Below are 18166 nucleotides of genomic sequence, written 5' to 3'. Positions count from 1 at the left end.
ATAGGAGTACTCACCATGTTAAGTGCAGATTAGACCGAGTAATGGCAAATGGTTCTTGGTTTGATCAATTCCCATCTGGTAGAAGTGAGTACCTGCACTTTGAAGCATCAAACCACAGACCGATACTCACCACCTTTACTCATGTGGAACGAAATAAAGGAATTTTCAGATACGATAGGAGCTTAAAGGATAACCAAGAAGTAAAAATGTTAATCGTAAAAAACCTGAAACTCTGATCCAAATGCTTCCATAGAAAGCCGTATAGGCCAATGCAGAAGAGCCATCATCAAATGGAAGAGAGACCATAATGCTAACAGCCAAAAACAAATTGAAAAGAAAAGGAAGGAGCTTGAATCAGCCATGTTTGATCCACTGAGCAATGAAATATTAATTAGACAAATAAACAAAGAGCTTAGAGAAGCTTACCGGGCTGAGGAGGAGTACAGGAGGCGGAGAAGTAGGCAATTGTGGCTCAGCCTGGATGACAAGAACAATGGTTATTTTCATGCGACCACAAAAGGAAGAAGGGCGAGAAATAAAATTGCAGTTATTAAGGATAAGAATGGCATATCTGTGTATGAGGAGGATCAGATCTCACGCACCATCACTGAATACTTCCAGTCTTTATTCACTTCAGAGTGTGGAAACAGAACTGATGCAGTCGAGGAGGATATCCAACCCAGGATCTCACCTGAAACAAATGAGAGACTCATTTAGATCCCAACAACCGAAGATATCAAAACAACAATTTTTTCAGTTCACCCCGATAAGGCAGTAGGACCCGACTGATTCTCTGCTAGTTTCTATCACTCAAACTGGGGCATAATAGGAGAAGAGATCACAAAGGAAATCAAGTCATTCTTCTCAGAAGGCATCTTACCAAAAGATATCAATAATACTCATATTTGCCTTAAACTGAAGATAAACTCACCTATGTCTGTAGCTGACTACCGACCATCGCCCTTTGCAACGTCTTGTATAAGGTAATCTTGAAAGTAATGACAGCAAGGCTACAACCTCTCCTCAACAGCATCATTGCAGAGAAACAATCCGCCTTCATCCCAGGAAGAGCAATTTTGGATAATGTGTTGATAAAACATGAAATCCTGCACTTTTTAAAAACTTCAGAAGCTGAGGTTAGGGGCTCGATGGCTGTAAAAACCGATATGACAAAAGTATATGATCAATTGGAATGGGATTTTATGAGAGCAGTGCTTGAAAGAATGGGTTTCCACCCTATATGGGTTTGATGGATAATGCAATGTGTTTCATCAGTCAAGTTCTCAGTCCTAATCAATGGTTCACCTAGAGGGCACATAAAACCAAGCAGAGGCATCCGCCAAAGAGACCTTTTATCACCCTATTTCTTTATACTATGTGGAGAAGTCCTATCAGGCCTATGCATTAAGGCCCTAAAGAGGAGAAAACTTACCGGTATAAGAGTTGCAAGAGGATGTCTCATGATCAATCATGTACTCTTCGCAGATGACACTATGTTTTTCTGCAAGTATAATCCAAAAAGCTGCAAACACTTAAAGGAGATCCTGCAGAAGTACGAGAAAGCATCGGGGCAAAAAATCAACTGTTAGAAATCATCAATAACCTTCTCCAGGAAGACCTCTCGAAATACTAGACTATATGCTAAAAGAATCCAGAGAATCGAGAAAGAAGACGATGCAGGAAAATACCATGGTCTGCCTGAGCATTTTGGAAGATCAAAGAAGTACCTCTTTAGCTCCATTGTTGACAGAATCATGCAAAGATCTATCTCTTGGGCCTCAAAACTCCTCTCAAGCGCAGGGAAAATGGTATTACTGAAGTCAGTACTCTCCTCAATGCCAACTCACGCCATGTCCTGCTTCAAATTTCCGGTTAACCTGTTTAAAAGGATACAATCAATACTAACTCGTTTCTGGTAGGATGCAAACCCAGAAGAAAGAAAAATGTGTTGGGTCTCATGGAAAAAGCTTTCAAAAGGAAAAAAAGATGGTGGCCTAGGCTTTAGAGATATCCAACTTTTTAATGACGCCTTACTTGCAAAGCTAAGCTGGAGGCTCCTTTCTAACCCAAACTGTCTCCTCTATATGACCCTAAAAGGCAAATATTTCAACTCTACAGAACTAATTGATGCTACCAAATCAGAAAACTCATCTCATGGGTGGAAAGGGATCTTGGTAAGAAGAGACTTACTCAAGAAGAACCTTGGGAAGGCCATTGGTAATGGACAATCGACCAGTGTATAGGAAGACAATTGGATCTCCACTTCCCAAATATGTAAACCAATCGGACCTGCAAGGGAAGAAACATATATGATGAAAGTATCGGATCTTTTCATTGAGAATACTAAGGAATGGAATGTGGGTCTGATTCAGAAACTCTTACCTGAATATGTGAAGAAGATTCTATGCATAAAACCGAGTGTATTCAATGCAGAGGATAAGCTCATATGGTTGCCACAAAGCTCAGGGTAATATTCCACCTGTTGTAACAGATGCAAGAACAAAACAGTAAACGTAAAGATCACACACAGATTTATCGTGGTTCACCAACGATGCGTTGGCTACATCCACAGACAAAGGAGACTGATTTTATCACGGAGAAAGACAGTTTCAGAATACATCAGGAATTAGGTTAACATGGTTATTTATAGCATAAACCCTAGTTAACCCTAATCGCAATTGGACTCGCTCACTTAGGCCCTTGTATGAACCTTCATGCACAAACAGCGGCCCAAGTGCACACAGACTTCTACATTGCTCGTGCAGGCTGTAGTCTTCGACATCAACTTACATAGCATGTAGATCTCAACATTAGCTTCAAGATGCAGAACGTTGCACTCAACTATTTGCTCAAACAGATTGTGAGCTTCAACATGTGGCGTGTAAACTTACACAAGCAACCTCAAAACGCAGCATGTAAGCTTCAACATGCTGCAAGTATCCTGCGTACTTGATCGTGCAGGCCGCATACTTGATCTTGCAGCATGTATCATTGATCGTGCAGCCTGCACGCATCAACTCCAGTGCAGCCTGCATGCATCTGCACGCATCTACGCCAGGAAACTTCTACGCTTCAGGATTCAAGGCATACCAACAAATCTCCACCTTGACTTGAATCATCTAGAAGCTTCTACGCATCAGGATTCAAGGCATATCAACACCACCAGGTCCGGATATCACTTTGCCAACATCTCCCCTGACCTAAACGTCCCGCCTCCTACATAAAGCACAAGGGAATTTAATTGGAAAAAAGGGATTTCGGACTTAAGCTGCTCAGAGAAACTCAAACTATTCTTATGGAAAGTGATGAAGGGGGCCTTACCAGTGGGAGAGAATCTTGTAAAGCGACGAATTATTCCAGCATCTAGCTGCATACACTGTGGAGAGCCAGAGTCTGAGCTCCAGGTGCTTTTCCATTGCATTTTTGCAAAAGAGGTATGGAGGATTGCCCCAATTTCGATTCGGATAGAACCTTCCACAATCCCGGATCTTGCTTCAGGCTGGAACACTCTCCAACAAATCATCTGTCTTCCCCCTACGGGTGTGGGAAATGGCCCAATCATGCCCTGGATTTTGTGGAACATCTGGACAGCAAGAAACAACAAATTATTCAATAGAAGAATCTTCTTGGCAATGGAAACAATGAATAATGCAGTAAAAGGAGCTCGAGAATGGCAACTAGCCCAACCCAGAAATCCAAACTTACCAGATCTAGCCAGACGATCAAGACACATCTTCAGCTCGATGAACTCAATCAGAGGATTCTCCGATGGGGCTTGGAGAGAAGACTTGCATGCAGCGGGGATCGGATGGGTCTTCAAAGATGAGAATGGAGAAATCATAAATAGGGGATTAGAAGCCATATCATCGGTCGGATATCCCATCGCTGCTGAAGCTCTGGCCATCGGGAAACGCTCACTGCCGCTGTGGATCAAAAACTCTTAAGTCTCTGCATCTTGTCGGACTCCGATTCCGTGATCAGGGCTATAAATCTCCGGAAGAATCTCTCGGAAATTCATGGAATCCTTCAAGATATCTTCGATCTAATCTCCCTATTTGATGAAATCTCTTTTAGTTTTATTCTGCGTGAGTTTAATGTTGTAGCGGATAAATTAGCAAAAGACACTCTCAGAATCTATGCTGTGGATTTTGAAATGAACCAGTCGGTTTAGGCTAAATGAAATCAAATTTTAGACCAAAACAAAGAATAATAATGGATTTCAAACTCTATTAATAAAGGATTGTAAATACATGAACTCATAACATTGGATTTTTATAGAGAAATCAAAATCAATTATTGAATAACAATGGATTTTGAATGGATTTAGACTCTATTAAAAACCATAGGGTTGACTTCTCTACACCCCCTTAACTCTACAATCTCTACCTATTTCTCCCCTGACTTTTTACCTCCTCACTATACTCCTCGAACTCAAAACTCTCATGAATAAACCACCCAAACTTATCCAATCTAATTATTTCCACATATGTAATAAAATTTCAAAAATTGTGTTTAATTACGATAAAATCGTGTTTAGAAATTGCGTTTACCCACCACCCATGAAAAAAAAACCCGACCTGACCCCAATTCTGTAAAAGTAAAAAAAAAAAAACAAATTTAAACGATAAAGAACGAACGACGATGCCGGCTCCGACGACAGAACTCGAACCCATTTCCGATTGATCTGGAAGTTATTGTTGATTTCTGATTGCCCCTTTCGTGATTCTTCTCTAATTTCTATGCTTTTTTTAAAACTTTTGATTAGGTAATTACAACTTGAATTGCAAAATTCTGGGTTTAAAGTTATCATTTTTCTGGGTTTTGATTCTCTTTGATGTCTGATCTGAGGATGAAATTATTTGTTTTATTATTGTAAAAAAAGTTGCATTTGTTTCCTTAAGATGAAAAAGACACTTATGGTAAAACACGTTGCATCCATACAACAAAATCTAATCAATTTAAAACAAAAGAAAAATTCATAATGTGAAATGGCAAAAAAACTACAAGCTCATAGCTTGACTGGGTTGTGTGAGAGAAATCAGATCCGACCCTTGAGAAGAAGAACCAGCCTGAAAAGCATGAGATGAAACAGAGACAAAACACAGTGAGACAAACTGAAATCAAAGATCAGAAATCAGAAATTAGAGACCAAAATGAAACTAACTGAGACCTCCATTGTTTCTTGTGACTTCTTCATCTTCTTCTTCAGATGTATTTTGCAGCTAGCTGCATTGTGTCCAGCTGCACCACATTTTGAGCAGTGGATGATCCGTCCAGCCCTTCCAAGTACTTCTTTCTTTTTCTTCTTCGGTGATTCATGTTTGCCTTTGATCCTCGGGAATTTGGTTTGCTTCTTCTTTTTCTTTCTCCCAGACAGTATAGGTTCTGGTGGTGAAATTATTAATGAGAAATTATCTTTCATCCAGAAGTGGGGTCCTCTTGATGGACGTGTTGTAAGTCTCTTGCCACTTAAGAGTGGAGAAGCACTTAGATACATAATCTTTTGCATCTAAACCTGCATTTATCATCGCACCATAAGCATGTTGACATGGTATCCCAGTGATCTGCCACTTCCCACATGAACAAGTCCTCTTTATAGTGTTCACATTGTAATAAGTCCCAAAAAGTTCAACATCAAACCGTCCATAAGAAGCAAGGAGTTGTTCTACACTTTTTAGCATCATCTTTCTCTTTTGCAAGCATCTCTACAACATATTTTGTAAACCTCTCCTGCCACCTCTTGGATTTGTTCTTTCTCTTCGAGATTCTCACCATTGCTTGTCTCCAAATTGTCTCCAACATTGGTACTTTTGCCTTAGTTCTTGCTTTGGTAATAGTTGAGTTAAAAGACTCTGTTGCATTGTTGTCTACATCTTCACAGAAACTTCCGACTATAAAAAGCTAGAGACCATGTCTTTGGTTCCTTCTTCATCACATCATCATATAAGGCCATGCTATAGTCTTGCAAATTTTGCTTATTCTCCTCAAATTCTGTAGGGTTATAGCTCCAAGCTAAGATCCAAACCATAGGTTTAAGAAAATCCTTATTTTTATGCTCTTCTTCAAATTCTCAACAATATGTTTCACACACCTTCTATGTTCTGCTTCTGGCAATTCAGCTTTCACTGCTTCGATTAGTCCCTAAAAATATGAAACAATTAGATAGGAACTAAAGGTATAAGAAAAAAAGACAATGATAATCAAATGCTTACTTTTGAACTATCAGAGATAAGAACAAAGCTGCTGCCATTTTGAAGCCCTAAATTAGCCTTGATCAGCTTGATAAACCATAACCAATAGTCAGAATTCTCAGCTTGTATGACGGCCCAAGCAATCGAATAAATCTGATTGTTTGCATCATGACCTACCACAGTAAGCAATATACCTTTTGTTGCAACCTTCAAAAAGTTCCATCAAGCCTAATGATTGGCCGACAATTCTCTTTCCAACATTCTCTGTTTGTCGCAAAACACACATATAACCGATTAAATACATCTAAACCATCAGCATTAGGGATAGTTTCAAGTACAGCAGTTGATCTCAGGTTTGAAGTGATTATCTCTTTGACATAACCACAGATATGAGTAACTGTTCTTCGTACTCCTTCTCAAGCCATTTCAGAGCTAGAAGTCTTCCTCTCTGCATTGATTTCTTGAACTCATTAGTTTCCAAATTTCCTTGATCTCTTCTTGAATTTTCTCAGGCATTAGATTAGCATTTAGCCTCAGTTTGTCCAGGAACAGCCTTGCTATAACCGGACTTTTTAAAATCTTGCATTTCCATTAGGAGTACAACTGTGATACTTGTACCTACTCTTCACCAACCACTTTTGGCTCGGCTTATCATACGAGCAATAAACCCTCCATTTATATTTTTTTTCTTTCAATTTCACACTTAAAGCTAAGTTTTGTCTTATCCCATCTATCTTGTTCATTTTTCTTCCTTTGCTCAGTGCATACTCTAACACCGCCTCCTTGAATTCAAACCCCGAATAGAAAGCTGTTCCCAAAGCTTATCATCTAATTTCCTTCTCATTATTTTATCTCTGAAAACCAGTGGATCATCCTCTTCATCTGAGCTTTCGGGAATGGTATTACGGCCGACATACATCTCATCTTCAAAATCGGCTAATGATTCTTCAATTTCATGCTCATAGCGATCCATTATTTCCTTGTCATCTTCATAGATGTCATCTCCATTTTCTGCTCTAGTCTCATCTCCTTTTCTGCTCTATACTCATCATCTCCTTTCTCACTTTCATACACATTTTCTCTATCATTCTCAATGTTGCCAGAACTGAAACAACAAACCAAATTGCATATGATTTTCCCAAAATTACATCACGTTCACACAAAAAAAAAACTATGATTTTGAAAATTACCTAAGAACAATGATGAGATCACCCATCGAGATCACCTTCTCCTCCTCGATTTTACGTCAAACTCAAAACCTCTCCTCCTCGATTTCAAGTCAAACTCAAAACCTTTCCTCCTCGATTTCAAGTCAAACTCAAAACCTCTCCTCTAGATTTCACGTCAAGCCCAGAAACCCTAATCCCCTCTACTATTTTGACTTTACCTTTAACTGTTCTTTACTTTAACCATTTTTTTTACTTTTTTTCTTTTTGCAGGAAAGGTTTTTTAAACGCAATTTCTAAACACGGTTTTGTCTTAATTATACACAATTTTTGAAAATTGATTACATATGTGGAAATAATTAGATTGGATAAGTTTGGGTGGTTTATTCATGAGACTTTTGAGTTTGGGGAGTATAGTGATGAGGTAAAAAAGCTGGGGGGAAATAAGTAGAGATTGTAGAGTTGAGGGGGTGTAGAGAAATAAACCCACTGAATAACACCCCCTAAGTTCAGTTTAAAAAATCAAATTCTCATTGAAAAAATAAAGTAGGAAGATAAAGTTAAAAAATGTTCACTTATCAAAATCCACCCCTAGAAATTTCTTATTATCATCAGAGATATTTGAGTGACATATTTTTTAGGAGGAAATTTTCCACCTCTCAATAATACAAATCTAAATTGACAAAATGTTATTGTCCTTAGATTAAACCAAGAGAAAATCTATTTAAACTGAAATCTGTAAAAAGATAGATAGATAAAAAGGTAAAGAGTGTGCAGTAATCCTGTCACACTTTGCTTTTGAATATGCATATAAGTATAATCAAGTTTGTTTGATATCGTCTGTTGCACTGACCCTGCACTAACCCAACTGTTTGGTTTTCTTCATTAGCGTTTAAAAATGATTGAAGTGAAGCTACAGTTGTTTTGAAGGAGCAGAACCACCAAAGGCATACATCCATAGCAACTTTAATGGCTAGAACTTTGCGGTCTAAAATTTGTGGTATAGTATTTGTGGATCTAAAACTTGCGGTATAATGCTTGTGGAACAGTAGTTTGGTGAACTGTTTTTATTTTCTGTTGTTAATTAGATTCATAAGAAAAAGAAATTTTATCTAGGATGCTTTTTTTTATCTTTATCTTTTGCCGAATTTAAGTGAAGAGAAGGTGACACAATCTTACATAAACTAGAAGCTTTAGGACACATTGAAGGTGTAGGACAAAAAAGGTTTGGCCAATGCCAGGTCACATTTTTCATATTTTGACAGTTATTAACACCAAATAAAAAAAAAAGATATTTTTAGTCTACTTTTGTTCAATATACTAACAGTTACAATTTTTCGATAGTGTAGGATAAAAAAGGTTTGGCCAATGTCAGGTCACAATATCAGGTCAATGTCAGGTTTGGCCAATTAACACAAAATAAAAAAGATATTTTTAAGTCTATTTTTATTCAATATACTAACAGTTACAATTTTCCGATGGTGTTTTTGACGACTGTGTTTTTCTATTCTAAAGTTTTCTTTAAAAGTTTAACTTTATTTTATTATTTAAAATCATTTCCTTTTAAAGTTTAACTTCAGTTTCATTTAAAAAATCTCACTTATTAGAAACCACCCTAGAAATTTATTATTATCATTAGAGATATTTTTAGGTGGAAATTTTTCACTTCTAAATAATACAAGTCTAAATGACAAAACTTTATGGTCCGAGATTACAAATGTAGTAATTTAATTCTATAAAACTAGTTTAGCTTTGTTTGATAGAATGAGAATGTATTGTCCATCCTCTGTCGGTGGACTATATTTCAAGGTAAAAAAAAAAAAAAGGAAATTTGATTTAATATTCTAAAATTGTTATATAATTTGAAAACTAACCACTGATTTAAGTTTTTTCAAAAAATAAATTTTATTAAGTAAAAAGAGAATAATACCAATTCAATTTTGAGAATTTACAAGATGAAAAAATATTTGGATTCTTAATTTTTAATAAAATATATGAGATCAACATCAACTTCTTATAATCTATGTAATAATTTAACTTTGTCGTAATGATTTTTCAATCAACATTGCACCAAACAATTTTCTAATCCAAAAATCAGTTTACTTAGACCAAAAATGCCTATTCAAATTCAGTAAAATTATTCTATCATTTGGTCTACTTAAAAGGAAAAGTTCCAATATAGTAGAAATTATAAGTCTAATACACCATATAGGATAAGCCCATCAAAAGAGCTTCATTTCGTGTTTCCAACATTGAACTAAGCAAAATAATAATAAATCAATCCACAAGATTTCTTTGGATTTAATAGACCAAACAGTTACAGTTTTTGCTGATTTAATTCACTAACATGATTTTAGGTACAAGCATGTTCGGTTGATTTCATGAACTTTTAGAGCTTAAACTCCCTCAGCTTCAAATGAGAATCTTTTATATCGATATTAGTGTATATCACTATTACAGATAAAACATGCTTGAGCCAAAAATCATGTTAATGATAAGATACAATAACATCGATTATATTAGAGGGAAGTGGTGGTGAATTACAACTACTCATTTCCTTTCAATATAATCTACAGAAGAATTTACACTTTGCATTATTCGACTAACAAAAAATTAATATAATCTTGTGCATGAAGATACGTTATATATGTTATTTCTAAGTTCTAACACTTGCATTTTTAGAAAACGCTGCCAAAGTAAAGATACACAGTAACATTGATTACACTGATATGAGGAAGTTCAAATGATTAAACAAATAATATATTTAAAACAATTTCTATGTGTTTAATATATCAGGGATATTTGGTAATTTGAAATTCAAAAAGTTAGTTTTCAAAAAAATTAAACACAGAGCTTAGTTTTCAAAATATATAAATTTTTAGAATATTCAACCAAATCTCCCAAAAACTATTTTTTATTATATAGTTACCTTATTTCTGAACGTAAATATATGGGGTATTCAATCTAATATTTGAGAGGATTTGAAATGATTAAATTTTTGATAAGTTTTAGATGATTTAAGTAAATTAAATAAGTTTTTATGAAATTCTATCAAATCTCATCTAAAACCATAGGATTTGGATTTTTTGATTTTTTTATCTAAAAAACTCCACCAAAACATATTCAAATCACTAAAAAAAAATTAAAATCTATTACTTAAAATATTTTCAATAACAGTGGATTTGAAGATTCATTTTCAATCACTAGTTCAACAACATTATATTTTAAAAGACTTTTTAAAATTCATGTTTGAATAACATAAGATTCTAGTTTTAGTATAAATCAATGCTATTACACGCTTTTATTTTTGTTTTACTGGGGTCAGAACATAAATATAGGATCTTCAGTCTCTATTGTAATTTAAAAACGACGACTATTTTTACATAATTGTCCATTTTGTAATTTATGTTTTTTCTTCAACCATTTTGTGTTATGGTTCCAATCTTAGTATTACTTTTTTACTTGTGTATTTGACTATATATATGATGATAGTATTCTAGTATAGTAGTATCGTTGTCAATATCAAACAATATTATGATTTATGATGCATGGTAGATAGATACTATGCAATAGATACATAACTTGACGAAACAATCACTTTGCTAGTTACTACAAACCTAATTAATATCAACCTTATACTCTTTCGTCTGAAAACAACGTCGCACCCCGAGACTCCATTACCCGGAAAAATACTAAAGACGTGTGTTTCAATTTTTACGAAGATGGTTAAAAACATAAGAAAAATGACCAAAAGTACCAATTAAGATCACGATGTAAACAGAATAGACCTGAAGGAGGACTCTATAGCAAGATCCATAACGACCACAAAGTAGATTTAAAAAAAAAAAAATTATGCATTAATACAACACAACTAACCCAAGAGATGTAAGTAAAGAGACAAATGCATAGAAGCAACTTGACGACCGCTGCAACATGGACGGACCTGACGAGACATTTGACTGACATTACCACACCCGCTGGATCAGACACACCCCTTCTCAACCCCCACAAACATGTCTACGACTCACTGGAACAGACCAAGAAAACACACACCGTTCAGAGATTTTGGACATCCTCTCTTATAACTTGGGTTTTAATCATTCTAATATAGTTCAGAGATCTAAGAAAGATTGCGTCAAATTTGTTTTCATATAACAAATATCTCCTGCTTTCACAAGGCATAAAATCTACTACACAGGCTATTACATCTGCGAGTTTTCGAGGCAAGCAATTTATTAACAAACAGATGACGAGGCCGCATAGATACATGGCATTACGAACCTGGTCGTTCTCTTCTTGTGCATTGGAAGGAGATTCGTTCGACTGGTCACCTGGTTTATCAGCTCCACAGTTTTGCCTGTTGCATTTGCTCCTGAATGGATAGTTTATGTTTCCACAATTGTCACACTTCCAGCTCCCTTCTGGTGCCTTTTGTTCTGATAAACAAAACATGTCACTATATTAGTCTCAAAGTTGATCAAGTATGTAAGCCGCAATAATATTATTGAATTTCTATGAGGCTTACTGGAGTTTTTATCCGAGCTTCCACCACCCTGCTGCAATTATAAGATCTATATGTCAGAGATTTACGAAAACAATCCCAAATAAGCAATCTACATGATTAAGCAAGCTGCTTGTTGATAGCCAACTGAATTAGTCAAGCCCTAGATTTCAAATTTATGTATCTATTCGGTATGTGATGATACAGTAAAACTGAAACCAAAAAAAAAAAAAAAGCAGCACAAACCTGTGACCCAGGCTTTGGAGTGTTGCACTTTCTCATGTTACATACAATTCTGAACGAGAAGTTTACATTACCACAATTCGGACATGTCCAATCATTATCACGAGTTGAATCTGTAAGTGAACACAACTAAGTATATCAACTTGACTATCACAAATAAAATATATAACTTTACAGCTGACGTTCTAGAATGGGGGAAAAGCATAACCAGATTAGCACATACCTCTCTTTTGAGGCTTTTCATCTGGAAAGAACCCGGGTCTTGGCATCTGCAAAGAATGACTCACACATATTGTTAAAGATTTCAGCTCAGGTTACACGTCCAACGACTTATAATATTTTGCATGTGATCAGAACCAAGCATCTAACTGTTATACATACCATAGCGGCGGCAGCAGCAGGACCCATGGGCATACCAAGGCCATACCTGTCCATTGGTGGAGGCATTCCATACATACCACCTGGCAAAAGATCTCAAACAAATGCATCAGCCAAATTAGACACAAATAAAATGGTGATAATTGGAAGAGTCTTCGAGCAAACTGGGAAATCGCCAGAAACCAAGTACATACCACTTCCCATCATAGATCTACCATGGTATGGTGGTGGTCCAGACATGTGTAGTGGTCTGTAATGAGCTCCAGCAGGAATTCGGCTATTATAGTTAAAATGATAAGGCGAGCCCCCAGAAAATGGGACGTCATAAGGAGGCATAGACGACCCATTAAAGATAGAGGATCCATATGGAGATCCGCCCATATATACTGAAGGGTGGCCCCCAGATCCTAAATATGGCCCTGGTGATGAGAAACTTTGTGGAGGTTGCATAGGTTTGGGAGCAGACTTCTGTTACAGAAATACAACAAATTGACCATCAACAAGCCTGGAAATAATTTATAAGAGAAAACCAAAGTCGATAATTGTTTAAACGGGGATCATAATCGCCACTGGTAGTCTGTATATTGCTATTCGTGTTGGAAGTTGGAAAACATACGGGTTCCGTATTTGAAAGAGTACTTTCTATTTCTCTAATGGAATCAAAGTGCAAAACCTAGAACCACCGGAAGAATCCCAACAAAACTCAAGAAAATGCCTAAATTTCCTTCACATTCAGCTAAACTCTTATTTATCCTACAACTTCCAGCAACATCTGTTGGTGCTGAGCTGGAACTGCAACTGTCACACAGCCAAAATCTTCTGTCTGCACACAGACTACAGTGGATGCAATGGACTGCACTACAGACAGAACACTAAGGCTGGAGTTTTACTTCAGTTCTATTTTTTCATAACAAACATCTGAAAATCCTTATCAAAACTACTCATAATGTGCGACTCCAAGAGCCCTACTAAGACCAATTAACATAAAGATTACGGTTATACACCATGACATGAGACAAATGCTCTAGCCGCATGCCAAGAACCCAATGAACTTTCTTTGCAAAACCAACTCCCAAATATGTCAACATACAAACTGTTTCGTATAATTTGATACTTCAATACAAAAATTGACTTACTCCATTGTGATCTGCAGGTCTAGGCTGAGTGCAATTACGCATGTTGCAAGTTGTCCTGAATGAAAAATTGACATTACCACAACTGGGACAGGTCCAATCATCTTCTCTGCGCCCACCTATCCACGACCAAGAGAGTTAACCAGACAGCTATTCATCATTTGTAGAATGAGAAACACTCAAAGAAACTCGAATTGTCCAAACTCTATACTCTTACAGAACACAAATGTTTAGTTTGATGCCGTACCGTCAGTTCTAGCACGCTTGGCTGCTGAAGAATTTCGGTTGTCTACCTAAAAAAAAATCAGAGGAACGATGTCAATCAAACGACACACAGATCAGTGGTACGAGGAAGGATCTCAGAAACGCATAAGTCATAACAGTCGCGAAATTGAAATTAAATGATTATATGTGATTCTGGTGATTATAATACTGAATTTCAGTAAAATCAAGCAGAAGCAACAAGCTCCCTCTCGATTCAGTAGTGTTAGATCTGCGATATTCTTTCCCAGCACTATAAGAATAAAGAAGGTGGGCACTGTACCTGAGACATAGCAGAGGAATGGTCGGAGAAGTAGCGAAAGAAGCGGAGAAGGAGGCGACACGGCGACGAGGAGTCTCTCGGCGATTTAACCCTTGCCCTAAGACTAACTTCGACGGGAACGTCGGGAAGAGGAAAAACAGGTGAAACGAGCACTGAATGGTTTATGTTTATATTTTAAACGAGAAGGTCCATAAACATTTTACTCCTAAAACGAACCTCTATTTTATAAAAAATTACATATCTGGCCATTTATTTTTCTTTTAATAGATTTACTTATATTTTTAATAGATTAATTTATATTTTACATTAAACTTCCAAAAATCAATTACAAGTAACTTATATGAGATAATTACACTCTATGGTTCTTTTTAACTTTATATTTACGCTATATAGCACTTTAAGTTGAAGTACTTCTTTCTATCTTTCTTACGAGAAAAGACAAGAAACTCCCATAATCCTATATTTTACTAAAACCAAACCGATTTTAACCTCTTCTTTCTCTTCCTTAACTTTTTCCACCACCAACCACTCCTCATCTTACCAACACCATCACCACACTCTCCATTGCCTCCTCCACCCTCTTCATCTCCTCTTCCATTTGGCACCGATAGCACCACAAAAACTCGAATCTCCAATATTTTGTTTATATTTTTTAATGTTTTTATCTTATTGGACTAGTAGATCTGATTCTTTTCTTGGATTTTTTCCTCCCTCGTGTGATGCTGATAATAATCTAGTGTATCTCTTTAACCTCTGATTTGCTTCCTTCTCAGATTTTTTTCTACTTCTGCTTCCTTCTCAGATTTTTTCCTCTGATTTGCATTGTTTCATGATTTGTCCATATTAAATTGTATATGGCAGGATCCTATTTGTTCGTCTTTAAGTGTACGAACTTCGATGGACATAAATTAAACGTAAAAATATAATCATATAAGATCGTACCATTGTTTTTTGTTTTATGGGTGTATCCACGTGGACATGGTGACAAATGCTTTTGTGCAGATAATGAGAACTATTTTGTTTAGATATTTTCCACAAATATGTGCAAATAATAATGGGCTTGCTTGGCTTTAAATTGTAGATACTTTTGAGTCTTTTACAGTTTTTAAAGTTTTTTTTAGTCAAACATATTTTTTCTACTTTATTATTTTTAAAGTCTTCAAAGTAAGATTTTTTGTTTTTGGTCATGGATTTTAAAAGTTAGGAGATTTTACCCAAAAAAAACTTATAAAAATAAATATATTTTATTTTATTTTTAATTTCTTACTCCCCAGAATCATTCAAAAAAATTTATAGATATATATATATAAATAATTACTAAATAATTTTAACTAATTAAATCTTTTTTTTCTTCTTTCTTTTGAGATCCATTTCTTTATTTTTATTTTTATTTTTTATTTTTATTTTATTTTTTATTTTATTTTTTAAAATAAAAGTTAAATTTTAACAGTAAAAGTTTAAAAAGTAAAAGCTTACAGTAAAAGATAACAGTAGCAACTCTTACCAAACAGGTCTAATAACTATTATCGAACAATCACTAAGCAAACATCGAACAACAAGCAGAAATTCAAATCTAGAAATTTAAAAAATCTTGTAGATCGTCAATATATACCAATTAGACACAGATTATCCATTATATATATTTGCCATGTGGACAAGACAATATTGACCACATCCATGCTAGCCTAAACTAGATATGGTCACATCCATGGGTATAATCAAATGAATTTTGTACCATCATATAGCCAAACTATGAGTATGGTTACATCCACACACATGCCAGCATATTTCTCATCTAGCATTGTCACCCCATGCCTTTCATCCTAAATGGATCCATTCTCCAAATATGTCTACGTACTTTTTCTCACAAACCGTCATAATATTCTTATCACTAAATCCATATTAGCCAGCTGATTGTATTTTGTTCTTCATATACTCATCCCTGAATTTTTTATCTTTATATATGAATATGTACTTATTCAAAAATATAGTTATGACTTATCGCTATTTCATATGTGTCCATTATTTATGGAGTGCAAAAGAATTCTATTATATGAATGTTCTCATGTGATAACTATCTATGCACATATGTTTTCGTTCATATGGTTATAACCATATACTTTAGCTAATTCTTATAGCGTTCATATGGCTATGGCGTTATAGTCATGGTTATGGCGTTATAGTCATGGTTGTGTAGTTATGATTACGCGCATACGATATATATAGTTATGGTTATGGCATTATAGTCATGGTTGTGTAATCATGGTTATGGAGCTGCGGTAAATATTGGCATCCTCACATGTAAAACAGTTTCATGATTAAGTGGACAACACTATTTAATTTAATATATATGATTTCTTGAAATTACATGGTAGCGACTATATGGTTGTGTCATCAATAATTGTCTTTAATTTTGCTTATCTTGGAGTTCTAGCCCGCGGTTTGGACAACACCATGGACAACAGCGGAGACGGCGACATAGACAATAACAGAGATGACAGCAGCGGCAACCGTTTGTAGGGGAGAGAGGATTGTCTACAATAAGATTGACAATTGAAATTGTGACGGTAATGTTGGTAAGATGAAGAGTGGTGGTGGTGGAGAAAGTTTGTGACCACCATCGATGAAAAAAAAAATGAAGCGAACAAAGTGAAGAAAAGGAAGAAGAGAGATCTGAAAAGAGAGAGAGATCCAAGAGGAAGAGAATATGATGGAAAACAGGAAGAAGAGGGATCTGAGAGAGAGATAGAGAAATCTGAGAGGAATAGAACAAGATAGAGAAGAGGAAGAAAATGGATCTGAGAAAAAGGAAATGATGAGAAATCGATGTGAACATCAGAATCGTTGTCTCCGCCAAACTGCATTCAATATCGGTTTACTAGTTTTTGATTGGTTAAGTTTACTTAAATTTAACCGATATATTCTCCTTTTAAATGGGTAAAGGTAGTAAAATAATTTTTTTCGCCTAAATTCAAAGAAAGAGTTACCTTAAACTATAGTGAATCTGTAAATAAAAACTTAAAAAGAGTCAGTGTAAACGACTCAACTTATATATGACCCTTTGTTTAAAAATTCATCAGTCTAAGCGATTAATGGTTGCTAAACACGCTTCATCATATGATATCTTATGGGACTAAATTTTATGTGTCGCGTTGTGGTTAGTTAATACATGTAGATGAAAAGTATCCACAACATCAAACTTTTTATTGTTAACGACATAAATTGATTTATGTCAACTTGAATTCGGATAGGGACACAACAATACTAACACAAAGCATTAAAATACTTGTTTTTGTCCCCAACATCCAAATTACATTTCAACAATACTATAGAAAAGTGGAATCAATTGTGATCACTACATAATAACTTAGTACTGAATTAGATGTTTACTTATCTTAGTTGTGTATAAATTAAAACCGTATATAGAAGATTTTTTTAAAAGGGTTAAATCACTTTTCATATCCATATATATTAATGTAGTTAATGAACAATAAAAGAAAATAAATATTATACTCTGTAAATCAATAATTCCAGTTAACTATGACTACAACATACAGGTACAGTAGTATAAATAAATCTTGTTTGGGTTCATCTTAAAATTTTAACTCTCATGATTAACTCTCTCTTTTTTGTCCTGATAGTTTTGTCATAAATTCTAACAAGTTATCAGATTTGATAATTTGGGAGTTAATATTCACAACTGTTTTCTTACAATTACTTTTTAAGAAAAAGTTTTCCCATTAATTAAAGAGTAAATAGAGCAATAAAATCACTGTTGACACAAAAAATTAGCAATAAAATCAATATATTTGACCAGTTGAGGTTAATTTTTGAACATTTTGAAAGGAACGTTAAAACGAACAGGATTAATCAAATGAGTTTTATTTAAAGAAGATTAATCAATCATACGTGCAATTATCGAGACTTGTCGACGTGCCTCACCTTCGTTGACTTCACGTCTTAGCACTATTTCCCCACCTTCTCATCCAATCCCTCCACCATGTATAACT

General features: G+C 35.2%; 1 protein-coding gene across 4 annotated transcripts; it reads right to left on the bottom strand.

Moving 5' to 3' along the window:
• Positions 1–11101: 11101 nt before the first annotated feature.
• On the bottom strand, positions 11102–14294 carry LOC18008629 (ranBP2-type zinc finger protein At1g67325). Of its 4 annotated transcripts, none has more exons than XM_024151616.1 (10): positions 14157–14294; positions 13860–13905; positions 13616–13731; positions 12674–12947; positions 12483–12562; positions 12325–12370; positions 12105–12214; positions 11883–11913; positions 11639–11793; positions 11102–11384 (listed from the first exon to the last, which is right to left on the bottom strand). In XM_024151616.1, exons 1-10 carry the CDS (start codon positions 14163–14165, stop codon positions 11382–11384), a joined length of 870 nt encoding a protein of 289 aa, XP_024007384.1. In that variant the 5' UTR covers positions 14166–14294; the 3' UTR covers positions 11102–11381. The 4 variants fall into 4 exon arrangements, with proteins under 4 accessions (XP_024007384.1, XP_024007385.1, XP_024007379.1 ...); XM_024151617.1 differs by having other exon boundaries at positions 11883–11910; XM_024151611.1 differs by lacking the exon at positions 11102–11384 and having other exon boundaries at positions 11401–11793.
• Between the last annotated feature and the right edge of the window lie 3872 nt (positions 14295–18166).

Source organism: Eutrema salsugineum, unplaced genomic scaffold, assembly GCF_000478725.1.
Source record: "Eutrema salsugineum unplaced genomic scaffold, Eutsalg1_0 scaffold_9, whole genome shotgun sequence".
Taxonomy (NCBI): Eukaryota; Viridiplantae; Streptophyta; class Magnoliopsida; order Brassicales; family Brassicaceae; genus Eutrema; species Eutrema salsugineum.
This window is presented reverse-complemented; position numbering and strand designations above follow the sequence as displayed.

Excerpts from the sequence above, each read along its gene's own strand:
- LOC18008629 (XM_024151611.1), bottom strand. Across the intron at positions 12,563-12,673 it reads TAGATCTATGATGGGAAGTG|GTGGTATGTATGGAATGCCT; the intron begins GTATGTACTTGG and ends ATCTTTTGCCAG. Across the intron at positions 11,794-11,882 it reads AAGCTCGGATAAAAACTCCA|AACAAAAGGCACCAGAAGGG; the intron begins GTAAGCCTCATA and ends TTTGTTTATCAG.